General features: G+C 37.2%; 1 protein-coding gene across 1 annotated transcript in view; it reads left to right on the top strand.

Moving 5' to 3' along the window:
* The window catches only part of PREP (prolyl endopeptidase), a 90,630-nt gene extending 64,285 nt beyond the window's left edge, over nt 1–26,345 (top strand). Inside the window, exons 11-15 of the mRNA XM_027633393.1 lie at nt 7,778–7,914; nt 13,108–13,202; nt 16,209–16,340; nt 20,822–20,978; nt 22,995–26,345. Coding sequence (XP_027489194.1) covers nt 7,778–7,914; nt 13,108–13,202; nt 16,209–16,340; nt 20,822–20,978; nt 22,995–23,289 — 816 coding nt within the window. The 3' untranslated portion in view covers nt 23,290–26,345. The remainder of the gene's footprint in view (nt 1–7,777; nt 7,915–13,107; nt 13,203–16,208; nt 16,341–20,821; nt 20,979–22,994) is intronic.
* The last annotated feature ends 875 nt before the right edge of the window (nt 26,346–27,220 follow it).

Here is a 27,220-nt window from a genome sequence, read left to right as displayed (position 1 = left end):
GCAAACTGTCCTTAGCTTAAAAAAAACCAAGAAACATTCCTTTTTTGTTACTTTTTTATCTCTGCCCTGTTCTAACGGTATTACAAGGGTGCATCAGCACGTTCCTTGGTGTTTCTGTTATGAATTATCTTCAAAGTTTTTGTTTTGGCATCTGTCTGAAAATTACACCAGCAATTGAACTTTTTGCTGGCTTGCTTTATACTGGATTTGGTTTAATTTTTTTCCTGAAGTATTGTTACAACAGTGAATGAAAACACATCCGCATAATTCTCTTCTGCTTCTTGCTACTCACTGAGTGATTTTTCCCTCATTGTACAAATGAGTACTGCAAATCTGGAAACAATAATATTGTCTCCAAGGCAAGGAGGTGGTCACCAAGACAGAACTGTTGAAATCAATAACATCTGATCCTTAGAATTATTTTTTCCAAGATAGCACCACAGATATTTTCTAGGGCTTTAGTTTTTCCTTGACCATTCTCAAGGGCTTTTTTCCCTTTGCTACCATTTTGGGGTTTTTTTAATCATGTAGGGGCACAAATGGGTAACTTTAAATTCAGGCTTAAGTTTTACAAAGTAAATTTATGTAGCTATAAATTGAGCAAGAAAACACACATGGAAGTGCTTCACAATACTTGTATTGACCTGTTTATGTCAGTAAGTACTTCAGAAAAAATCTGCACGGGATAAGTAATTTGGAACTGATTTTGAAACATGCACTGCCCAGTGCAGATGATCTCTGTTTCCTCTCAAACCAAAAAGCGGGAACAAAGAGTATCAGCTATTTGTTCATTATTATACTAGCCATATGCAGAATTTTTGTAGGTGTTTAGTGATTTATAGCACCTCTGATTTTGGGTAACCAACTTGACATCCATAAACATGATTCTCTAAGGAAGAGAGCGTAGAGCCCTCTGAAATTGCCTGGCTGTTGAAAGTCACAAACAAAACTTCTTGGCAATATAAGGGGAATACATTGGTCTTCTTGGGGCTTTTCACAGAAGCTGGGTACTTGACATCACCAGTGTCAAAATTGAGTTTTATCTGTGCAGGAATTTTTGAATACAAGTTTACACCTGATATTTGAGCACCCTGAACTCTGTAGATGCCTCTGTGTTAGGGAGAAAATCCAACAGTGGTTGTGTCGTCTTTTTGAAGCTCGTAAGCACTCAAAAGAGAGGCCGTGTGGAGATAACCAAGCAAGTTTTGAACAAGATGGGGTCAGAAACAGAAAAGCTGAATTAGCTAATTACTGTTTGAGTGAATGTGTCTCTTTCTCAGCACATTGGATTACATGTGTGCCCCTACCACAGCGTAAAACTATAAATAAGAATAGTTATTGTGCAGTAGTTTGGAGAAGGTAAGTTCTCCCCCTTGCTCTACCTCATGTAAGTTGCCTCTACATTTTTATTCTTACAGTGTTTCTCATTACAACTTGAACTGATTTCCAGCATGGTAAAAATAAGTAGTGTTTACTTTCTAATGCCTACATACTGTTACAGTGAGTTGTCTGTCTCCTGTCAGGGCAGTTTACTCAATGAAGTAAAGCTTGATTTAATGACAGAAATTGAACTAGCCAACAGCTATTATTTATGTTTTTATTCAAAAAGGTGTACTACTTCCATCAAGACATCCCTTTGTTTATCTCATGCTATACTTCTTCATAGTACTAGATTTCTTGAATGCATAAGCACAGAGGTAATTCAGAAAATAGGCTGTAACTTACAAAGGCTCCTGGGATGTTTTTCTGTTCAACATGACTACAATGTACATTTTAATTAAAAGGTAAATATTATCTGTCTGGTATCTGCCCGTATCTACACTGTACACCAAGTCATCTTCAAGGCAAACTGATGAAAGACAAGGAATAACTGTGTGGCAGATGCTAATTATTCTACTTCAGGAAGCTTGGAGATCCCACTGAAAGGATAAACATTTAGAAAAGAGGCAAGAAGTCTTTCAAGTGAGTGTGGGGGGGTCTCATTGGATCCCATTTACCACTGAGGCTTTATGTGAAGGGGAATGTTGCCTTTTAACTAATCTAGAAAAGTGGGGTTTAAAAGAAGTATCCACCATGCCAATCTTACAGGATTTCTGATTTTTCACTTGTATTTTTCTCGTCTTCCCCTACATCCTCCCCCCGTCCTGTTAGATACCTCCCTGCAATCAATTGCGTCTCAGCAGCTGAACTTATTAGCAAGGCATTTCTTCTAAAAGACCATCTCCTGGCACTTTACTCTGTCAGCATGAGTCTGCTTTTTGTGCTAGTGGGTAGGTGGTGAAACAATTTCTTCTAAAAGGTTCCTTGATTATTTTCACAGTGCCTTTGCAAACGTCTGTAGGGGGTGTTCTTCTTTCTGAGTTTTACCTGCATGAATTTTTACTGTGCTGAGTTACCTTGGCCCATGTCCAGCTCTGTGTTAAGCAAGCTTTGCAACCCACACATAATTGCTTTGAAGCTAATTTAATAGGCTTTAAGATTGATGAGGATTCCCCTCTGAAGAAGGGAAGCCACAGATCCTGTGGATTTGCTCTGTAGTGGTAATAGTTCTGTATTATTTCTCCTGACTTCTGATTCTTGCTGTATATAGGAATACAAAAACCAAAGTGTGACGAGAAGTCTTCATCTCTCACTTAATGAAGGAAATGCTTTGTGTGAAACGGGATGCTTGAAATGCAGTTCCAAGGAGTAAAAACTGAAGTAGGCATTCCCTATAGTGGGCTGCTCAGCACAGCCGTGCCTGTGGCTGCTGAGACTGAACAGTGTTTTGCTTCCCCAGCACTGTCTGTGACCTTGTGGTGGCCGCGGCAGTGGGGGGGCAACCACACTTATCTAGAAGCAGAAAACAGTTGCTACATTTCACCAAGACTGCTAAATCCCGTGTTTGTTTCACATGAAAAGAAGTTCTCTCAGGAAAAGTATATAGGGAACTTTGGAACAAAACTAATTTTAAAGGCATTGTTGTGGTGTTATTAAACCTAAATTATTGAACAAACGTTTTTAATAAGGAGTGTTCAGGCTTGATTTATATGCCTTTTTAGTTGCTCTTTGTATAATTCTTTGGGATTTTACACAATGAATGTCAATCTAATGACAAGTGTAACTCTTACCTGGTTTTGATCAAGCACACAAAGACATGGAAAGAATTGCTATTTCTGATATGTAGTATCTAATCTTGAAAGAGAGTTTGGGAGAGACATTATTAGAATCACTACTGGCTTTCTAAGAATAATTAGCCAACTGTGGCTTAGGGGATGTTTTCGAGTCCCAGAAATCAAAGTTTCTTTTCATGTGTAAATTTCATGTTTTATCTGCAGGAAATAATCCTTTCTGAAAAGCCAAACTAGCACTTTTTAACTGGATTTTAATTCTCTGCCATTAATGAGCAAGTCAGAAAAATGATAAAATGTTTCTAAACATTCAGATATTATTCACAGTTTAAAAATATATGCATTAGACCCATATGGATAATATTATCTTGAATTTGTGTTTTACAACAGTATTTCAAAACCTGTGTTGAATCTTACCTTAAAAGGTTAATTTTAAATGTGTGCAATTTTGGAGTTGGTTTTTGCATAGAAGGATTTTAGATTTTGTAAAAGCAAGATGATTTCAGGTGTACATTCAGTTTTCTTCACCAAACAACTATAATTATATCTTTTAATCTGACCATTATATAAACAGAGAAAATATTTCTGAAAGCGAGAAAAAGTGAAACTAAATACTTACAATTTGCTGAGTTTTTTAAAAATGGAAGTTTCTATTCAATGTCAGTAGTCTTAGGTATTTTTAATTATATGACACAATATGAGTATTCAGGCAGATTAGGTTTATTTATCTGTTGTGATGATTGTGTCATTTCATTTAATATTCATAGATACTGGTTTCATATTTACTCACAAAAGAAGTGCATAATGGATGATTGCCAAAATTATTTTTAGTTCTGTGTGTAAGTATAAATGTCTGTCTGTATTATCTCTATAGACAAATGAAAGAAAAACTTTGTCTTCAGCCTCTTACTTCGAAATTCTCTTAGCTTTTTTAAAATACTTAGTTTTGACTCCTTGTGACCTGAGATGGAGAGGATGCTTCTTGTCACTGCAGAGGCTGAGGTGGATAAACATAGTCTTTCTGAATTTAGGTCTCTGTTTACAATGCCAGCTGATAGTTCCTATCTTCCTTAAGTAAAGATTCACCTAACATAAATACTGCACATTTAAGACAAATAATAACTAGGAGGATGAAGACCTTTCCAGGAATGAATGTACAGAACCTTTTAATCCTGTTTAACTCCTAAGTAAATTTACAAGCCCAATCACACAGCCATTAACTGTATTTACGTGTAAAATTTACTCTGTAAACTGTCTTGGAGGTAAACTTCCATTGACTTTTTTAGTCCATGAAAATGGAATGTAAATTGCTTTCAAATGCTAAGTTTAAAAAACAAAATAACACACCACTCTATAAATATATATCTATGTATGAAGGAAGAATGACTGAGATTTGGTTTTGTGTAGTTTATATAGCTTAATCTTCATGTAGTTTGTAGTAATGACTAACTGTGCAAACAGTGTTGCTTTCTGCCTAGAGGCTGTAAATTTATGCCTCAGGTTCCAGCATCTTAATTGAAAGTGATTCTTTCTGGCACTGAGACCCCTCTGGCATGTGACAGATAGGGACTTCAGTGTGAGACAAAGTGAGCTACAACTATTTCAGGGCTGTTGTACTGCTCCAGCTCCTAGAATAGCACCAAGGGTTGGATGCAGCAGGAGTGCCCTGTCAGCCACACAGCATTGCTGGTGCATTCCTAAAGGCTGAAGATACTTATTTTTGGCAACTCCCCCCTTGAATGGTGAGTTCCAGCATTCATAATAATGTTTTTGAAGTGTTTTCTCCATCCTTTTCCCTCCAAAATCACTTTGCTAACTTGTCCTCTTATATATGCTGACTACAGTGACATGAGTCCTTATTTAAAAATATATGAGCAAGAAGTAATATAATGTGACTGGCACGAGTGGATCACTCCTATCTGTGATAAAACAGAAAAGAGGAGTACCCTTTCATGAGCATTTACCACTGTAAAAGCTGAGGGGTTCTAAAATTAGGCTGAAACACCATCTTGGGAAATTCTTCTTTTTAGGGCTTGCCCTTGTGGTTTACCTTAATCTTTGAGATAGACGCATATCCATTTGGTTTACCTTAATCTTTGAGATAGAAGAACATCCGTTTATCGGTTATGTGAATAAACCATTGGACTTGCTTCAAAAATAACACCTAATTTAAAGATGAGATTGAATCAGTTGCTGAAAATAGTCTATTTGGAGAAGCTTAAACAGCTTCACGTATCTTAGTGTCTCACTGAATTGATTTTCATCCCACTTTCATGTGTTCATCTTGGTGGGAGAGGTAATCATTATTTTAGCAAAGATAGGAGTGAAAACTCTTAAATTACTAGTGTCATCTTGACATACATCTTTAATTTTTGTTGAGTTTTCATTTAATGCTATGTTATTTTATCTAAACTGATGACAATAAAATCCCTACTGAAGTCAGTTTTCAGAGAGCTATTTAAAAAAAAAAAAAAATCCCTTTTTCAGAAAGAAGAAGTAAAATTAGTGGCATCCTTTAATCATCAGGAAAGGACTGGCCAATGGCAGTAAGTTTCCAGAAATGTAGGAAGGCCAGGTGCTCACTTCACGTGAGTTGCCAGCAACAACTGGAGTTGATGGATGGCATTTTAGGGAAGAGTCCCTGGAACTCCTCATTACCAGCCTCAGTGGTTCTCCTGTTTATCATTTACTTTATTTGTTTATAGTGTTCAACTAATTACTTAAAGTGGAAATTCTTTGTATTCTACTGTTCTGCAAGCACTTTGTCAGCAAAGATACAGTTATGGCAGTAGTTGGAAACAGTGATTTAATCTGTGTAAAAATGCCCTTAGGCTTTCGTTTTGATTTTTTTTTCTCATCTACTGGATACTGAAATACTGAATTTTTATGTGTAATATGTCTGCAGGTTTTAGTGAAGTCTTCAGAGGTAGATGTGGTTTTGTTTGAAATTTCTTGCATTTCATTAGCAATGATTAAACTAAAATTAAATGTCATTATTTTGTTTTCAACGTGCCATGTGGATTTACATGTTTCACATTACAGGCAATGCTCAGAATAAATGTGTTGCACGGGTTCATATTACTGTTGAGGTTCATGTGTTATAAAAATAGATCCTGTGGATTGTGTGCTTTATAAAGCATACTAGGACTATTTCCTTTAAAAGCACAGAAATTATAAACACACAACAAAATTATAAGAATGTGTCATTTTTCATTTACTACCTTTTTGTTCTAATTAGAGTTGAAGCTGCAACTAATGATGCTAAAACAAAGCAATGAAAACTAATCAGCCAGAACTTTAGGACATGCCGCAAAGTTCATTCACACCCACGTGTTTTGCTTGACTGGTAAAATATGACAGTCTGGATTCTAAATTAGAGTATGCAGGCAGATACATACATCAAAACAACAAGATGTGAGAACTGTGTTAAGCAACTACAGTCTATGTTTGTGTACGTGGAGTTCAGCTTTTAACTTCACACAGTGCTGTGGCAGTAATAGAAAGATATCTGAAAGCACGTACTATGTGGATAGTTCGTGTTTTGGGAGCTGGTTTCCTGAAAGCCAGTGGGCAGTTCAGAAGTCTTGCTGGGTGGATTGGGGATTCTGCAACATTGAGGCTCCTGGTTCTAGTTGCCTGGTAGTGTCTGGAATGCACCAAGTGCTACAAAAGATTCTGTCATATGGCTTATGTTTCCACCGTGATGAGGTGAGCTGGTTGTTAGACAACCTTGAAAGACTGGGCAATGCTGAGTCCACTTTTGCTGGATACAGACTTGCTTTGGTGAATTCATGCTGTGTGTGCAAAAGTTGAGTAGTCAGCTTTTTGCTGTTTTCACAAGGCTGAAAAAACAGTGTCTTCAGCTATTCAAAGTTTTCTCTTTGCACTTGAATTCAGTGTGTGAAGTGACTCCATTGAGAAATGTTAATGCTAATATATTAATGCTAATGTATTAATAAGAAAACCAAAATAGTCTGACTTTTTTAATATCTGTGGCCTTAAACTTGTGGTGAAATTTATGTTTTTACAAGCAAAGACTGCTGCATCAACTGATATGAAAGAATTTTCAGTGATTTCAGAAGAACAAGACCAGATCTTCAGAGAGTTTTACCTATTTATTTCTACTAACAGCTCTCTCTTGTCTGAAACAGTGCAATGCATGAGTTTCTTTCTTCTCTGTCTGCTGTTCTCTAGTGTCTGAAGTTTGAATTTTTAAAGAGGAGAAATTTTAGAAATTATAAATTTAGATTGGAAATCTGGTTTTAGTTCTGTTTGTTCTCTGTGCCAGCTCAAATCTTTGCTGCTTTCACTATGATGGACCATGCAGCCCTTGTGTTTTCACAATGCCAGTCTTCCCTTGCAGAGAATTATATTCTTTTTGTAACATTTTCTTTAACCCTCTTGTATGTAGAATTTAATGTATAAGGTACATAAACATGATACTGTCATACCCTTTGTTCTGTCTCATTTTGATACATTTTCCAGAGCTGTTAAGCAACCAATTAGGTGATGGCCATTACTGAACCTGACCTGGGCAATTGGCACAGATTGCCTGGAAAGTTTCACCCCTAGGACACCTTAGAAGGGATCACCTCTGGTTCTTGTCAACAGCAGTTGTGGAGAGTTACGGCACTAAGATCATTACGGATTTCTTTTTCTCGTCTTAGGTTTTCTACCCTAGCAAAGATGGTACTAAGATCCCTATGTTTATTATTCACAAGAAAGGAATTAAATTAGATGGTTCTCATCCTGCCTTCTTGTATGGATATGGAGGCTTCAACATATCAATTACACCAAGCTATAGGTAAGTGGGGTATTTCATACCTTCTTCTGAAGTATCTGGTATTAACAGCTGTCACAGACTGAGGGCGGGGTGGATGATGGATCTGACAGGATGCATTTCAGGTCCTTGAGAAGCAAGGTGAGGGCCATAAGGACTGCACATCAGTGCCCAGGTGCCATTTGTCTGCTTTGTTAGTTCTGAATTCAAGGGTTTTGCCCAGGCTCACAAAAGAAATTTATGTCAGAGCAGAGAAGTGCTCTGCTCTTCCAAGGTTTACAACAGGCACCCTGCCCTTAGGATTATACCTCAGCTTCTTCCTGCTCTGTCACTGAGCTCAACAGAAAAGCATATGGACATATATTAAGCAAATATTTGAACCCTTTGCTGAACTAATGTCATTGGAAGTTTTCTTTTTTCCAAGTTAATTACTTATGTCTACATATTATAGAAGATCAAATGTTTGTCTAAATTAATGTAAATAATTAAAATTTCACAGCATTTTCATATAATACTTTAGAGGAGATTACATCAGAAGCAAAATCCTACTGTGTCCCAAAGGATTGGGAAAGACGAAAGATGATTCTGTCTTGAAAAGTAAATGATGTGATCTCTGCAAATGCAAAGCAACACATTGTAAACCAAAAATGCTGTGTGCAAAACAGGATTTGTAGCCCTCAAAAGCCATAAGCTTTATTGAATAGATGATCTTTTTAGAGAAAAGGCTTATTTCTTCAGCAAGGGGATTTGAATAGACTTGCCGAGAGGCAGTGATTTTCTGAATACCTAAGACAGGCTCCTAGGTGAGGCAGAGGAAAACAGAAATGGAAAGGATTGAATAGAGAGCAGTTTTTCAGATCGCAGAAGAGAGCACACCAACAGAAAAATAATCTGTTATGAAACAATCCTATTAAGCTAAGGTACTACCAGTCCTTCTTTAGAGGCAGCACATTTCAAGAAATCTTTTGCAGTGCTCACTTTTCCAGGTCGCAGCAATTGTATTTCTGAATAGCATTTACAGTTTCTCGTCCTTTCTAGCAAATACTTTTTCAAACAATGGACCTCCCATCTTGTGTTCTGTGATTATTTGTAAGCTTTTTATCTGCCTCATAAAGCTACATTTTTAATTTCCTGTGGTTTTTGAGAGACACAATTATATAATCCAAATAGTTTTTAAATTCCTTTTTAGTTAGGTTCAACCACAGATTTATTAGTTTATTGTAGATGCTGAAAACTGTGATAGAACTTACCATGTTTTCTTTTTTAAAGAATGTAAAATAAATATCATGTATCTGTTGATTTAAGGTAAAATTTCATATTCTGCAGAGCTGACACGAGAGCAGGCTGTTAGCAAAAGGAGAAGGTATTTCACAGTGTCTACTTCCACTTCCCATCCATTGGCCCTGGTGCTTGCTGGAACCTTTGCTAAGCTGATTTATATTGCAAGAATGACATAAAACTATCCCAGCAAAATGGAGTGGGTGGTTTTCTGCCATTTTGGCAAGTTAAAAATTGATTCTCGTAGGAGTCCAACAAACAGCAGCAAGAGGCTGCAGCTGACAGTCAGAAGAGATGAAAATGGGAGGTGTGAGCAGTGACCTATGTTTTCCTGAACCCTATGGAACCTTTTTTATACAGTTCATAAAACAAGAATATGAATTTGTAACAATCCCTTAAAATTAAGTGCACAGAGAACTACCAGTGACCTCCAGATCAAAATACATTATCCCACTGACAATATAAATAAAATATGATTGCCCATACCTCCCTCCTAATTCTATCCCTGTATTATCAACATATCCTTTCTCAGCTTTCTCTTTCTAAAAGAAAAATAAGGATAGCAGAAGCCTTCAAATGCATCTTTATGGTTAATAACTTGAGAATTGAATACTTGGCAAGGAACTATGTTCCAAAAGGAGGCAAGCAAGATCAGGGAAAGGTAATTGTAAGAGAGAATTTTTACCAGGGAGGCAGAATATCCAGTTCACCCTTTACCTGGTAAATTCCAGTAATGTTTTACTACGTCCTTGTTACTATATATTGCAATACTCCACAAGGACTTCCCCAGTCCAAGTGCTGTTCCAAACACAACCCAACACCATGATTTGATCTTTTTTTTTTTTTTTTAGATGACCACAGGATAGTCAAGGCTGAGGCTTGCCACATCATTCACCTGATGCTGAGCTGAAACGTAGCTATGGAAATGCAACCAAGTAATAGCCAGATTACCTTTAAAAAAACCAAAACAAACAAACAAACAAAAAACAACAAAAACTACTGGATAAATATTTCTGAGGTTTTTTTATTTAAACTTAAGGCTCCTATAACTTTTCACAAAGCATTTAATTTTCTCCTTTCCAGTGGTTCAGTTCTGTCCTGTGTTTCTTCCAGGCAGTACAATGTTTTCTCATTGGTGTTTCACTCCCATTAACATGAGCCAACTCTCTGACTGGGGGATCTTTTTTCTGCTTAAATCAGAAACTAGTGGTCCTCTTTCTTTTTTCTCCAACACCAAAAATTAAAATAAATTTTTTTTCACTGAAAGCAGTAGAAACAAACCAACAGCTTACAGGGTCCAGAAATAACTACAAGAATGATAGCCTGAAGTCATGAAGTCAGTTACAGTAGGGGTTTATTTCTGAATGCAAGCATGCATCTTTCTCTGGACTGGAGAGCTGCTGATGGTGTTTGCCAGAGCATTATCATTAATTATACAGCTGGCATAGCGAGTGCAAGTGAAGGCTGATGGCACCAATACCCAGAGAGCCACTGGGAAAATGCCATCACAAACCTACCACTAATGCCTCAGATTTGGCTAATTACCCTATAGGAACCAACATGTTTCCCTTCACTGTTCCATATGTGCCTGTGTGGGTACAGGAGAAGCAATTTCTAATGCATCCTGGAATATAGCTGGTTGTGCAGCAGACTGTGAAATTGCATTTCACTGGCAGTTTGTACCCAGCCTTTAAAGCAAAGAGGTGGTGCAGGGAGAGACTGTAAGCCCAGAGAAAGGTCAAGCAACATAGCAGCCCTGGGTGCAGAGTGGAAGATTACTCTTTTCGGTTACTCTATTACTGCTCCTTTCTGCTCCACAAAAGCCAAGAAAGCAACAAAGTCCAGTGACTCAGGACTTTTTTCCCACCACCAGTGCACTAGCCTGCATTTCTCTGTCAGCTGTAATACTTGACAGAAGATTTTCTGCTCCCTCTACTGACTCCTTCCTGACCCTTTTGCCCTTTCATTTACCCTGCTCCCAGGAGGGAAGAAAAAACAGGGATAATGAGCAAAAAACTACAGAGACTTTTGGGAAGAGCAGGAAGCCAGACTTCCCTCTGCAGAATGAGGTAGTTCGTTGCCATCCAGGGTGACTGGGCAGTTTAATGTGACTTAGACACCAGGTTGACTGGAAATCAAATCTGGAAGCAAGAATACACCTGGAAGGACATAGAAGGCAGTAGCAGGGCTGTGTGTGAAAGTTGAGTTTTGTGCTGTCTGATCACTTGGAATTTTCACTTTTTAAAAAAGTTAATAAATTCTGATTCTCTACGTATTAGACCTGGTTCCTTGAACTTTAAAGTCCTTTTAGGAAAGCTTGTTTTAAGCTTGAGGCACATTTGCCTCAAAGAATTGGTCAAGTAAGGGTCCTGACTCAACTTACTACTGACCATACTGGGGTGGGTATTAATTAATTGCGACTGGCAGTGACATGACTAGTTGTTTATGTTGAGGTATACGGGGTAATGTGTTCCGAAGTGCCTAAATCCCAGTAGTATTACTGAGAGTGAGCACAGATAGACTAAACCTTGCTTATAATTTGGGCAGTTATAATGGTTGTTACCAAACTCTGAACTTTATCCTGTTGAGGGTCTGTGCATCAGGAAAATTGTTTTCTTGTGGAAATGGGGACTAGCTACCTATAACAAGAGTACTTCATATCCTATGAGATCCTAAGTTGCTTAGACCCCTCCAAAAATCATCATCATCAAAGTACTATCTCTGTTAGAGGAGTCCACAGGCAGGATAGGATGCACTTTGGTTTTGCATTGTTCATGGGTACTTCACTTGTTAAATATGCTGATGCCTCAGTGGGCACAGTTTATTTCAGCAGATGGAAGAAGGTGGACTCTGTTCCAGAATTTTTTATTTTTAAAATATTTTCAGGCAATAAATTTGGGTAGCAAACTCTTGCCTTACCTGTAATACTTTCTTATACTTGCTACCTTTGATTATTGGGAATCAAATAACTTTGGACCAAGAGGTTCAAAGTTTGAGACAGAGACAGGGAAAAAAAGTGCAAAATATTCTGGGAGGTTTTGTGACTCTAACATACCAAAAATTAAGAAGCCACAATCTAATGAGGAAACCTACTGTCAGGCTACTCCACATTAGCTGTGCAGCAACCTGTTGAAATTAGGCATCCTGGAGTTTGACAGAATAATTCCCTCTGATGTTTGCACAATGTGCTTATAGAATATCAATCTTGCATCTGATCAGCATGTCACAGCAATCTAAGGAAAATGCAATTCACAGTGATGGACTTAAGTATTGATTTTACAGAAGCAGAGATAATTCATGCATTCTGAGCAATCTGGTGGCCAGATAACCAGCCTAGATAGCAAGTTTTTCCTTTGATGGATTATGAAAATACAGAAATCTCTTATCAGTTATCCTTCTGCTTTTCTTTTTTTTTCCTTAATCCTTGGTATATACTTTTAAGAACATGTGCTAGTACATAGGTAATTGCTTTGGGAGGTAGGAAAATTTTACCTGTTTTGATACTACGTCCACATGAGACACACTGTAGGACTAACATCTTTCAAGCCATTTCTGATAAGCAGTAGTAGGACTTAAAGGTAACAAGACCCAATCTTTTTTCTTGTGATTGAACAAAATTAATTTCTGCAAACAATGGTTTCTTGCATGAGCAAAGATTTCAAGTAAATAAGAAAGTTAAACCTACTAGAAGGGGGAAAAAAAAGACTTGTTAAATTTTAATATTTTACCTATCTCCTTGGCATATGTGCGATTGATCTTCTGCAGTTTCTGCTAAATTAAGCTACTGCCTCTACTCAGGTTTGCTATCAAGGGGGGACTTCATTCACAATTTCATAATTGATTTTGGGAGAGATCTTTCCCTCAAAGTATTTTTACAGAAGTGGTAGGTGTATAAAAATTGGAAATTAAAAATAATCCTCTGTCTATTTACTTTTTCAGTGTGTCAAGACTTATATTTGTGCGACACCTAGGAGGTGTTCTAGCAGTGGCAAACATTAGGGGAGGTGGTGAATATGGAGAGACCTGGCACAAAGGTATGTCAGTCAAAGCAGGGAAACAAAACTGCAGGCTTGGCAATGAAAATTGCAACATTTTCTCTTCATTCCTTCTTTCTTGTTCAGATCTCCTTTTTCCTTTTACTTATTCTGTAGAAAAGTAATTTTTTTTCCTTATTTACGTGTTAGATCTGTACATTGTCCAGCGTTAATCTGATAGTTTTCGTAGATTCTTTTAATTTTTGCAACTTCTTAAAAATAGCTTTGCACAAAGACAATATTTTCCAAGAAAATATTTTTTTTTAAGCAAGATCAAGTTTCCTAGACTTTCAGAAAATTTGCAAGTGCACATGGCCCTACAGTTCTAAATCCCCAAGACAACAACACTGACTATTAAGACTTTCTTGGTATCACACCAAAAAAAAAATCATTTGCAGAACCTTACAGAAGGTGTGAATGCTTGAGTTCAGAATGTAACTCTTCCAGACTGTTTTTGCATAATTTATGAATAGACCTTTTTTTTTATATTTCATGAATGTGATAGGAAAAATTTCTTCACCAAAAGGGGTGTCAAGCACTGGAACCAGCTACCCAGGGAAGTGGTTGAGTCACCATCCCAGGAGTCATTTAAAAGACATGTAGGTGTGTCATTAGGGACATGGCAGTGCTGGGTTAACAGTTAAGTTTGAAGATCTTTTCCAATCTAAATGATTCTATGATTCTATGAGTGAAGTTTATATGAAAACAGTCAGCTCTTGAAGTGTAGTGACATGTCATCCCCTGCACACTCATAGGGGATCCAACTTCAGGTTTTTTTAAGCTGACTTTTGTGCTACAGGGAAACGAAGTCACTCACTGCAAAGCTCTATAAATCTCTTTGCCCCTTTTCTTAATATTTTTGCTTTGTTTCTGTCCATGTTTTTCCCATCCAGTCTTTGTCTTAGTCCTTTGATTGTCTTTGTCCACTTGCCTTATTGCTGACAATTGTCTGCATCCCTTCACCAGAGAAAAAAGCTTGAAAAAGTCCTACTTATTTCTGTAACATACCCATCATTATTTAATAGTGACACTTTACTCATATCCAAGAATCTGGAAGATAAGTTGCTGGAGATGTTGACAGCAAGGCAAATGTACCAAAACAATGGTGTTTATGATGTAGCAATTTGCCATGGCAGTAATCCATAATAACTTTTTATCAAACAAAATGGTATTTCCAGATCATTGCATCTTGATTTTACTGTTTCATCTGTGGTAACTATTTGTCTGGGTCATTTCCTCACAATTGAGTTAATTATGTAATAGCTTCATAAATAGAAGCTGTATGTGCTTGCAGATACAGGATACTATTGCTAAAGATGAAGTATCCTTCATTAATTTTAATTTGCTGATTGATTTGTAATAGATTTTAATAAAATTTATCTTAATATGATAATGCTTCTTTGTTCCACCTATTTCCTGCTTGATTTTGACCCGAGTCTTTTATTGCAGTTGCAAATATGATATGTATCTCTTCTTTGTTACTTCCAGAACCAGTTACGAAAGTCTTTTTACTTAGGTTTAATTATATAGATAAGATTCTGACCTTAGACCAGCCCAGGATTTTGAGCAACGATTAAGATTTATTTCTCCTTTATTGCCACATATTTGAAGACTTTTCTGTTGTCCCAGTATATCTCTCTATAATGATGTTGTTAATGTGATAATGATGTGTATTTGTTTAAAAAAAAATACAAAAAAATTAAAAGTGTACTGGTTCTAGTTCTACAAGATCTGTATGACTAAATGTCAGAGTTATCTTGCCAAACTTCTGCAACACAGAAATAAAGCAACCGTTGTAAACTGGGTGTTCAGGATCACTGGATGGGCAGTGGAGCTAAAGAGCTACCTCCAGTTAAAGAGATGTAGCTCATCTCACTTATTTTAGGGTAAAATTAATTGTCCTGGAGGTTCCTAGACTGTAGTGGGAACCTTAGGCAATACACTTAGAATAAACATCCACCCTTTAAACAAAGTAAATGGAAATGGAGTTAGATTTATGTATCCTTTGAGTCCCTTTTACCTGACTGGGCCACAGCCTTTGCTACACAAATGCAAGGATTTTCTTCCTAGTTCCCATTTCTTACTAGCATTTAATTGCCTGAGATTACCATGGTCTTAAGGTAGGGTAACCTTTGAGGAAGAGCTAGTTTTAGTCTGTCGCCAAATAAGTGGGAAGATTATGAGATTTGGGCAACTTTGAGTTCTCAAGGTTGATATTCTTCTGTTAAAATGATTGAAAATTGTAGGGAAAACTATGCTTTTCTTTCCCTATCCCACCCTGCAAAATTTTTTGTTTTCCGAACTGGAAGTCTCATCAGTGATGTCATCTGGACCTATATTTTCAGTCATGATTTATTCCCTCATACATCTGAGGACATTTGGAATTCTGTTCAACAGGATGGCAGTATCTTAAGCATTTCCATATTGAAAATTAATTAATAAAATTTCAAACCAAGAATGCAACTCTGAAGTTCCTTTTTTACCATAGCTGTATATCATCTGATTTGAAAACAACTAATAGAAAAAAAAGTAGATTACCAGCCACATATTATATGTCCAGGAAATTAGAAGTGCTTATTTTATATAGCTTATTTTATAAGCTGAAGCTTTATTGCCTTAAGAAACTGTAACTGAGTTTAATGATATCAAAGTCCCATTAGATCAAGCCTCAGGTGGATTGTATGTGGTCATTTTGTATATATTTTGCTATGCAAAGCTTTTAGCTTTCATTTTAGTGATTAGGAACATTACCTGGCGCTCACTCCCCAGTATAGGTATATATAATTCAGAATTTCTTAAAGCATCAGGGTTATTGACAGAACCATCTTATACCCTCTCTGTGTTGAAAGAATCTTTTATTTTTGCTGTCTTTCTGAGCTGCATCAATTATTAAAATGTTCATGAAACTGGAATTGTTCCCAGGTATTTTTGCACACATGTTTTTCTGAAGAGATGGTATCAAATGGATTTTATGGCATCAACTGATTTGTTTCGTTTCTGTGCTAGGTGGTATCTTGGCCAACAAACAAAATTGCTTTGATGACTTCCAGTGTGCTGCCAAATACCTCATCAAGGAAGGCTACACATCCCCAAAGAAATTGACTATTAATGGAGGCTCAAATGGGGGCCTCTTAGTTGGTAAGAACTGCTCGTATGTTTCCCAGGTTTGCTTCTGGGTTTATTAAAGTAACCAGACAAAAATTTATGAAATCTGCTTGTCCAAAGTTGCCAGAATGTCAATGCATTAATATATACAGCTGTTAAATGTATACAATTGTACTTAATTTGCTGTATGCATGGAACATTGGGATTCTGCAGTCTCTAGCAAAGGATGAAAGCCATTAGAGTCTTGTGTGGTAAGAGCTAATCCTGTGGTAGAATCACGCAGTAAGTAAAAATGGTTTAAGAAACATTTGCATTTTTTTATTTTTCTTTCTCAAGGCTAATCACTACAAAATAACTATTGAACCAGAATTCTCTTATGTAGCATATTGGGTAAGCACTATGTGGTCTGTAATATAAGCCAGGAGCCCATGTCCTGCAATTCTCCGAGTTTCTCATTCACTCCTTCTGTAGTCATGCATTGTTGTTCTTAGAGAACGAAAGAGAACATAACAGTTCTGCAAATAAAGCCTTTGTACAGAGGAGTATAACAAGTTGACTTGGCTTTCATTGTGTAGTTAAAATATGACCACAAATAAAATCATGAATGTCTCTGATGAGAAATTGGGGTTTATCTGCCTTTTTTTTAAACAGCATGAAAGGCATGTGACAGTAGCTTGAGCTACTTATGTGAGAAGGGGAAAAAAGACACTTCAAATGCATAAACCATAGATATATAGAATGCATAGATATATAGAAAATGAGCAGATTTACTAGACTCACTCTTTACTTGCTCTTCTTTTTGTACTCCTTCCTGTTTATCTGCTTCTGAATACTGGCCCTATTGATTTTATTCTATTTTTCAGTGTATTAGCATCCAGCATAAGAAAACAGAATTTGACATTATATAGGTCTTTTGTCTAAGCCATCTTGGCTATTCCTGCGTTATTATTTTTAAAAGCAGTTGTTTTAAAGATAAAGTAACAAGTACATCTAAAGTTGTATTTTTGCCTTCTGCTTATATTCTTCTCGATAACAGGTGGCAGGAGGTATTTGTGCATTGAAAATAGAAATGGATGAATATGATAAAGGATTAAAGGGTTTACACTCCATTTGAGAGTGCATGCATTGCACAAGTCAGTTTTATGTGAGCATAGATATATATTTGGAAATGCAGTTAAACTTTCAACATATTACATAGCTTCCAAAAATACTGTTATATATATGTGATTATATGGACTTCAGTTACAGTTAGGATGAGATTCATCCTACCCAGATTTAGTAATAAAATACCCTGTTTTTCTGGCTGAACGAGTCATCTGGGCTCCTTGTTTTGATAAGGGGAAGCAAGTCACATCTGCAGGGCGAACATCATTCTGGCAGGAGACAGGTATTAGGAATCTAGACCTCCCTGCTCTGAAAAATCTTGTTAGAAACCTTCCTTTGCACTTATAATCCAGCTAGATTTCCGTGTTCTTGATGAGCCAGATAGGGATTTTTTTTGACTGGGTGCAATTAGGTCAATTTAGAAAATTCTTTTAAGTGCTTTTTCATCAAAGCAAGAATAAGTTTTGCAATAGTTGTTCATGCAACACTAGAGATCATAACTCATCCTTTAGGTGCAAGGACCCACTGCCAGACTTTCTCAGTTTTATTTATAGAAGAAAAAGCTGACAAGGAAGAGTATTGTCACTCTTCCAAAATACTGTTTCCTTTCAGTCAGACTAACAGGAGGTGACTCTAAGGACTACAGAGCCCTGAGCTCTTGCCTCATTCAATCACAAAACAAGACTTTTTTGTCCTGCAATGTGATCCCCAAGCTGAGCAAAGCAGCACAGCTGTAAGCTGAAAACCTCCTTTATGCAAATGCCATGTTCGATCCCTCATGTTTGCTTAGTCAAAACCAGTTCTGATGTTTTGAAGGCTTACTTTCATACCGAATTTTAAAGCTCAACATATATGTAGAGGAGTAAAATTAATGAATAAATTGTTGATCTGGATTACACTTTTTAATGCATATAATGAAGTATTGCGGCTAATTAGAGCGGTGCAGTGGGAATGGATGAATATCTCAATAAATGATTTCTTACTGAAGTAACTACTTAAGGAAGTAGGAAGCAGCCATTTCTTACAAAATCCTGAGCAACAGACAGTGCTTCAAGAGACACTCTAAAATAAAGAGTATTAAAATTAAATGTTGTGATAGTTGTTTTGGCTTTTTTTCCTACCAGAATATAATTTATGTTCATAAAAGGAAATAACATGAGGGGGAGGGATCTGATCAAAAGCTTCAGTTAAAAACATCAAGCTCTTTTACATAGCATCTGTTTAAGGCACTATACATACCTTACAAAAATGTCTTGGGAACAAACCAGGAAGAGTTAGCATGGTTACATATCAGAGATGACCAGAAGTAAAATCGCATCTTTCAGAAAACAGAATTCATGTTCAAATAAAGAAAACAGGGTAAAGTATAAACTCTTGGCAGGGACTGACAGACCACAGGAGACTGATGAGCAAATTGCCTCTAATGTAAAATTAGCAGTGAAATCTTTCTATGCACATCAGAGGCAGGAAACTGGTTAGAGAATCTGTGGGACTTGCAGGTTTAAGGAGATGTAAAAGGAGCATTAAAGAAATATAATGGCAAAGCGGAACAACTAAATGGTCTGTTTGTGTTGATGTTCCCTCCTGAGGAGTGTGGGGGGGTTCCCTGCACCAGTGTGTTTTCATGAGGAATATTCTGGGGAGCTGACTCCAGCTGGAGCATCAGCAGAAGAGGTTTTGGAATTAATCAATCCAATGAAAAGTAGCGTGTTGCCAGGACCAGATGGTGCACATGCAAGATCCTAAGTGAACTCCAGTATAAAAAAATTGCAGGCTTCTAAGCCTAAATATCTGAGGAACAGAAGGGGGCAAGTGTAATGCCAAGTTTTAAAATGGTTCATGGTGATCTGCAAGCTGCAGATGAGTAAATCTGACTTCTCTAACGGGCAAACTAGTTGGAACCAATAAATAATAGCTGACATAAAAGGAAGAATTTTGCAGGCTGAAGTTGCATCTTTCAAATCTATTTGAGCTATTTTGAAGGAGCCAGGCTGCATATGGTGCTTGTAACAGTGATCTAGGTGAAGAATTATTCTTGGATTTTGAAATGCTTTTGACAAGGGCCCTCACATAAGGCTATGAAAGAAAGTTCTTGCTGAGCTGGAAACAAGGTCATGGGATAGCAATATCCTGGTTTGCAGGAGGCAAAGAATGGGAATAAACAATCCATTTTCAAAATGGACAAAAATGAGGAGATACAAAAATTTGGGAAAGAGTATACCTACATGTAGATGCACAGTGAATAATTCTGAATTACAAAACGGATTCTGTGATCCATTGTAGTAGTTACATGGAAATTTCAGTGCTCTTATTTCTTATAATTCAAAAAAAGCAAGGGAATTTGTAAAATAGTGAAAAAACAGGTTTAAATCAAGCAACAGAAATTAGAATTGAAGAACTTACTGCTACAGGATATGATGAACACTAGATGAATAAACATTAAGAAAGGAAATAGATGCATTTACAGAGGATGAGTATTTTGATGGCTGTTTAACAGGGTGGATAAAGATAACTCCAACTGAGAGAAAGCTTAAACAACTAGTTTATAAACTGATAATTTACAGGAGAGATCTTCCAGTATTTGTTTAATGCCTTTTCCCAGAGCATCTGCCAGTTGCCACTCTTATAAATTGAATACTGAGCTAGAAGGGCCTACTGCAGTTATTTTTAAAATATCCGAGGCAAGCGTTATTCTTAAAGAACTTTTTCCTTCCATTTGTAAAAAGATGGAAATCATAAAACAAGAAAATACAAGTCAAGTTGAGGTTATTCCTCTGATTTTGTAACAGTCTGCTTTTATCAAAACTCTCTCCATAAGGGTTTATAATAATAATTATGGAAGAAAACTTTCTTCAGTAAATGGAGGACTTTTGATCCTTTTCTTTCTTGATGCTAATATTAAAAGCTTAGACAGGGAATGGTTTAGGAACCTTCAGTTCCATAGTCGAAAATCTCACATATTTTCAAATTTCACTTCTTCAAACACAGTTTGCTAGTTTGAAAGGCAGTTTTCAATGAAAAGCATCTTTGGTGCCTGAAGAACAGAGAAATAGCTCTTAAGTTCTTTTGAACATACCATCTTTGGAAGTTACATTTTTTATCCATTCGTGTGTTCACTTCCAGTGTTGCTTGAAAGTGCTATTTGAATTCATATTCACTGGCATTCTTCTCCCAGTGTGATTTGGTTTATATCAGATATTTTATATTTAAGGTTTTTTGACTCCAGGTATTATATGGTAATCTTATTTTTTTCACATTATTTTAACAGTTTTACTTTTTTTTTTTAATAAACTTTGAGTTTATGAAAGCTTTTTGGAAGTTGGTCTTTCACGAACTTGGCAGTGGACCTTTTACTGCTGAGCTTAATTCTTTAAGATATGAATACTAATACATTTGTTTTTCTGTTGAAGCTGCCTGTGCCAATCAGCGCCCTGACCTATTTGGTTGTGTTATTGCCCAAGTGGGAGTGATGGACATGCTCAAGTTCCACAAGTACACCATTGGCCATGCTTGGACCAGTGACTATGGTTGCTCCGACTGTAAAGAGCAGTTTGAATGGCTGTGCAAGTAAGTGCCTTTAAATCCTATGTTAAAAAGCATAGTCTGCTCAAGAGTTTCAGGTTGTCATGATCAATATCTATTCAAGTAATTATTTCATCCTGTCCTCCACTGAATTTGGGGAGTTCTGCATTTCCTTACAAGTTGGTTTTGAATTAAAGACTATCTTCGAAGTCCTGTTGAGTCAACTGGTCATATTTTCAAAGACCTTGTTCTCCTAGCAGCTTTTAGCAACTCATAAGGGTTTTTTTCTGGATAATGACTCCTTTAGGCTATTACAACAGAATATTCTCAAGTGAACCAGGACATAAATTGTACTTTTTATTGTAAGGGAGAGAGAGTCACCACTGTGAATTGTGTTATACAGTATGGATGGGATGTATTTGTAGGAATTGAATGGCAGTAGACCATAGCAGGATATTAATTAATTTCTTAACTCCTTGCTGAGAGGTCTATAAAGATTATTTTAAGAAAAATTAAGAATATATGGGACAGGCAGCTGTGCGGGAACAGAAATTATCTACATATTGGCTATGGCTAACATGGTGTGTTGGAGTAAGTGCCATCATTTTAAAATATTTTTTGTGGAACCTCATCCTCAGTTACTGCATTTGTGTCTCTTCAATGATGAAGATTGACATTCCAGAAAAATGCTTCATACATACTAAACAATTTGACTGGTCTTTAGATATTAAATGGATATTTATATATTAAATATATCTAAATATAAAGATATAAAATAGATGTTTAGATATTAAAAAGAACATGTGCCGCATGAACACTCCATACCTATTTACACACATACTTACTCACAAAATCTAAATGCACAATTTTAGAAACATCTCGAATGGCAATACCTGAAATATACCTTCATCTCCTTTTCAAGTGCTGGCAATTTCTTGTCAATTAAGATATATATGTAATGTTGCTTAGATGGTGCCTTTACATATACTTACATTGTTCCTTAGATGAAAGTGAGGAAACAAGGAATCTGTTAGGTTAGACACTCAAATATTGTCATGTATTCTTAAAAATAATTTGAACTTACTTAATGGGTACTCCTCCAAGGGCAAAGTTCATTCAAAATTAAAGCAAAATTTCCTTCTGTATTTCCAGTTATGAAATAGGGGGGAAAACAGTATCCTACTCATGATTTAAGAAATGTAACATTCTTCTTAGGTGTAACTTTGTCTAAATAAAGAATGAAATGGTTAGATGGAATTTTTTGTAACTTATTGTTAGGTTTAATTTCTAATGTTAGAGAGTACTTTGTGTTAACATATGTAGATACACCTTTTATGGTATGTTACAGTGACTGAGAGGACCCCTGGTGGTCTAGTGGTTAGGATGCATGCAGCACTCTCACCACCGCGGCCTGGGTTTGATTCCCAGTCAGGGAACTCCCCCGGGCAGATGGAACTCGTCAGCCCTGTAAGGCCATCCATCTAAGAGAAGGTCACTCTAAACAAACCTACGTCCTGAGGACCTCACTGCCACCGTCCAAGCTCACTCGGCCCCGGCAGATGAACCTTAGGATTAAAGGGTGGGCTCAGCTCAGCACACACTGTGTCTCACCTAAAAAATCCACTGTGCAGGCTCGAAGGGTAAAGACCTTTCCCAAATCTTCGTTCGCGAAGACTGGTCATGAATGAATGAATGACAGTGACTGAGAGATGCAAATTCTCCTGAAAAGAAGGCAGATTTTGAAAAGTTAGATTATTCATTGCTCAAAAACTGGGAATCAAAGTCACCTATTGAAAGCAGAAAAACTTACAGTTCTTTCCATTTCCTGCATGGCATTTCCTCAGCATATGTGCATTTTCAAAGGTGGCCTAAATATTGGAGGGAGAGAGCAAATTTAGTAACTGTACAGCACTTGTGGCTTACCATCAGAGACTGTTTTGAGATTTGCATGGGATGAAGTCATCCACATGCAGACATAGACTGCTGGGGATATGTATGCTGGGGAATAGTCTCAATTTCCCTGTTTCCAGCAGGATGTAAAGATTTGTGTGCTTTTTTCAGGTACTCTCCACTCCACAATGTCAAGCTACCAGAAGAAGATGGCATCCAGTACCCCTCTATGCTGCTGCTCACAGCGGATCATGATGATCGTGTGGTCCCTCTGCATTCACTGAAGTTTATTGCTACTCTGCAATATATTGTGGGCCGAAGCCGTAAACAAACCAATCCACTTCTTATCCATGTTGACACCAAGGCTGGGCATGGAGCAGGAAAGCCAACTGCTAAAGTTATAGAAGAAGTGTCAGATATGTTTGCTTTTATAGCACGATGTCTAAATCTTGATTGGATTGAATAGGCAAAATGCATATTACTGTCTCCTTTAGAAAACAAGGGCTTTAACACCATTTAAGAACAGCCACACTACTACTTGATGTAGTACTTACATTTAAGAAGTGCAGTTTAATATTTTATTGATCTGACCTGCTATGGAGTTTTGATCTTCTGTGCTTCCCTTTTTTTGGCATTTCTTTGAATTTCTTTTTTACTGCATTCCAAAATACATTTTGAAAAGCATGTTCAAATAAATAACTGAGCTAATCTTGGTACTGTTGTGAAAATTAGATTCCAAAGTTAGTGCTAGTTGAGCTTATTTTCTGTAAACAATTTTAATGTATTTCACACCTATAAACATATCCAGATCATTTGTAATTAAATGTAAGTACTGTCCACATACAAGAACTGTGAGCATACTTTATTTACACAGTAATTTATTTTAGAATGTAAATTGAAGATGTTCAGTGATAACTGTGAAGTACTGAAGAGACAGTAATCTGGTTAAGTAAAATATTATTTAAAACCTTCTGTTACATGCTGTTCATAGACATGTTACAATCTATAATAATGATGTTGCTAAATTGTTCTTTCTTTCCAAAGAGACATCAAAATGTCACCAGTTTTCTCTTCTGTGTGGGAATAAATGGCAGAAGAGGCCATTATAGAGGCTGGAAAACTTAAAGAATTCTTAGATTCTCATTGTAATCTCAGTCAAGCAATATAGATACTCTTCAATAACCCATCGGAAGTTATCTCTTTAATTCTTTCTGAAGAGTAGACCAGACACTGATTTAAACAAACAAACAAAACCAAACACAAAACATAGCCAAAAAAAATCACCTCAAACCCACAACTTTGTCTGGATTTTTCAAGTTCACTTTTTCCTGATGCCTTTGTCAGAAGGTTCTCTAACAAGCCAAAATCTGAACATACATATATAGCCAAGTTTTGGCTGCAAAACAAGAAGAGCTTGTAGTCAGACTCCCTAATGATTTGACACAGATACAGTATTTGAACTGCCATTATTCCCATCCAGGCTGTAGAGCTACAAAGTAGATGTGAGTATTTGCCTACTAACTGTCTAAACTCTGATGCACTGCAGCAATTAGAGTTTGATGTTGCAGAGAAAAAAATATTCTACCGATTATTATTATTATTGCCCTTCCAGAAGACATCACTGCTTCTCAGTTTTGGATGAACTGATATATTCTTCCAGAATCATGATTGTCATTGTATTCACACTTAGACCCTAAGGCTTGTATTTTAACTCCAGGCTCATCTCTCAGGAGTTTCATCTCTAAGCAAACAGTGTCTCGGTGCAAAAGGAGGAGGGAGTGGTATTTAAAAGAGGAGGGGGCTGCTCTAAACATCATCAAAACTAAAAATAAATTTATATCAGATTCACTCTGTGTTTCCCTCATGATCTGGACTTCTTTTGATTCCCTCTGCAATCCAGGAAGGATCATCCCCTTCAGGCCCTTATTATATGTAATTTGATTTTAGGAGGAAAATAACAGAGGCTTTCTGCTTTCCTGTGAAATACCACACTAAAACCTGTATGTGATCTGGGGTTTATTTGTGATCTGTGGGCGTTACAGTTGTTTACAAGATTCTCTGTGGACTGATGCATTCTGATCACAGCATTGCATTAAAACAATCAGAATAGGGAGTTGGGGGAGGGGTGGCTTTTTCCCCTGCAGGCTCTGAAAACAGGGTTCAGGTTCAGCACCCTCCTTTTCCCAGAGGTATGTGAACTGCTCTCTGTGGTCATCTGAAAATTTTCAACAGCTTAACCACGTGGCAAGAACAGCCCATAAAGCAGTGCCACGTCCACTTTTAACACCTCACAGTTGTGGCATGTGGCCTTCTATTAAATTTATAGTTATCATCAAGAGGGCAGAACTTCACCTCTGATATAGGGCTTTGCAGGATAGGGTGTGTGGAAAAAATGGTCCTCAGACATTCAAGAAATAGACACACAACTATGTCAGTGCGTGGTTTGGGCACAGACACCTCAGTCGTCTTTGTTCCTAAAAATGCTTTTCCTTGTTCTCCAGTTGTTCAAACACAAAACTTCTGGCACAAGTTAAAAATAACTCCTTTTCCTCCTGAAGCCTTCTGTACTGAATGATTCAGTGTCAGGACAGATGGCACATAATCTGGAGAGTTTGGAACCAAAATTTCTCGTTGAGTGACGATCGGTAATATTGAAGGTGGAGCTGGCTTTCTGGAGAACCACTCACGAAATAGGTGTTCAAGAGTATCCCTTGTAGAATGCTGGTATCAGCACCGCGAAGGCATTTCCGTAACAGGGTATTAATGTTGGCATTTATTTTATATTAATCAGATGTGCCAAGTTCAAGATTAAGGTGCCAAAAGAGTGATGCTGCAGAGCTGTCTTATTAGCTAAGTTGCTGCTTTTGGGGCAGAAAGGGTCGTGCTCCAACTGGAATCTGTAATTAAGTCTGAGCTAGTAATGCTCTTGTAATATAGTGGGATTTAAACCTTCAGGACTTGGATTAAATAGACCTGGAACCAAACCGTTCCTGCTGTATAAAACTTAATGAAATTTCTGTTAGTCTAGTTTCAAGGTTAAGTTCTTTTCTCTGTAGTGGAAATGCTATTTTATGAAGATGCTCTGTATTTTGTGGCTTTTATTTCCAGTACCTGAAGCAAAATTCACTAGCTGGGCAAAGTAACCTCCTTACTACTGTCTGCTTTTTCAAAATCATATCTCTTAGAAAATAGATACTAATGTTTTGCACCAAGATCAAGAAAAAAAACCTGTAAGAGGCTCATGCTACATGAAGTAAAATCTGGTTTTAAGTGGAAATAAATGAACTTTTTACATATTGCTCCTTCTGATACTCTTCAGAACTGATGTAAAGATATCTTAGTTGTCTTTGCTCCCGTGAGTATATATTTGCATCAGAGTCGATTTATGTGAAAAAGGTCAGAAGTATTTTTAAAACCTGAGAGTCTTCATATTCTTCACAGAGAGAGATATTTGAATTCCTTTGCAACAGAGTTAATTTACATTTTGGTAGCTGCAAAAAAAGAAAATATATATACGGACTTCAGCTGGACGCTGCATTTTATGTCTAGGGGTGGAAGAAGGGCAGCTGGTCTGTGGGTATGTAAGTATAAAGGACACTCAAGACAGTGTTTGGAGGCACCTGTTCCTGACACCTAGGGTTTCTCCTCTTTCACCAGGATTTTCTTGACTTGGCTCTACTTTACCATCTGTCTGTAGGAAGGCAGTAACATGAGCAGCAGTACTTTCAGATTCAATATGGCAAGCAGCAGCTTTCAGACATCTGTGTTGTCAGGTCATTTATTTATTTTTAGCCTGAGGTTGCCCCTCAGGATTGCCTAAAGGTCTGCTTATAGGCTCTTCCTGACAGCCTCTCCTGTGAAAGGGGTTTTCCAAGCTGAGTAGGATTTAGGGGGAAGGGCCAAGGGAGGGACTTGGAAGTCAAGCTAATAACAAGCACCCAATTTCTGCCAAGCTCTTCTGTTTTGAAAATCTTCAGTAGACAGCTTTTGTGCAACTGTCTCCCCATGGAGACCTTTCAGGATTTGGATAGGCCTTGCTGTTTAAACAGCCAGGTTTGGCAACTTTGTACATTTCTCCATATGCTCTTTTAATTACTTCTACCTTTCTATACTGCATGCCAGGAAAAGAAAAAGCATTCCTCGAGTGTTTTTTTTTGGCCTTTCCCTGGCAGGAGGGGGAGGTGAGGTAGCCTTCCAGTTCTCATGTCCCTGAAGATAACTACAGTGTGTCCTCAAGATAACATTATTTCTGAATAGGCATTTCTGAATAAGCTCGTGTATTCAGTTTATTCATGGCAGAGAAATCCTTGTGGCAGAATCCCTTAGTGGAAGCTAGACTAGCTACTGTCATCCACAGAAATGAACTGGAATTCTGGACTAGGAGGACTGTAATTTGG

This window comes from Corapipo altera, unplaced genomic scaffold, assembly GCF_003945725.1.
Source record: "Corapipo altera isolate COAL_440 unplaced genomic scaffold, ASM394572v1 2b, whole genome shotgun sequence".
Lineage (NCBI taxonomy): Eukaryota > Metazoa > Chordata > Aves > Passeriformes > Pipridae > Corapipo > Corapipo altera.
The sequence above is the reverse complement of the archived record's forward strand: the minus strand, read 5'-3'. Positions and strand labels throughout refer to the sequence as shown.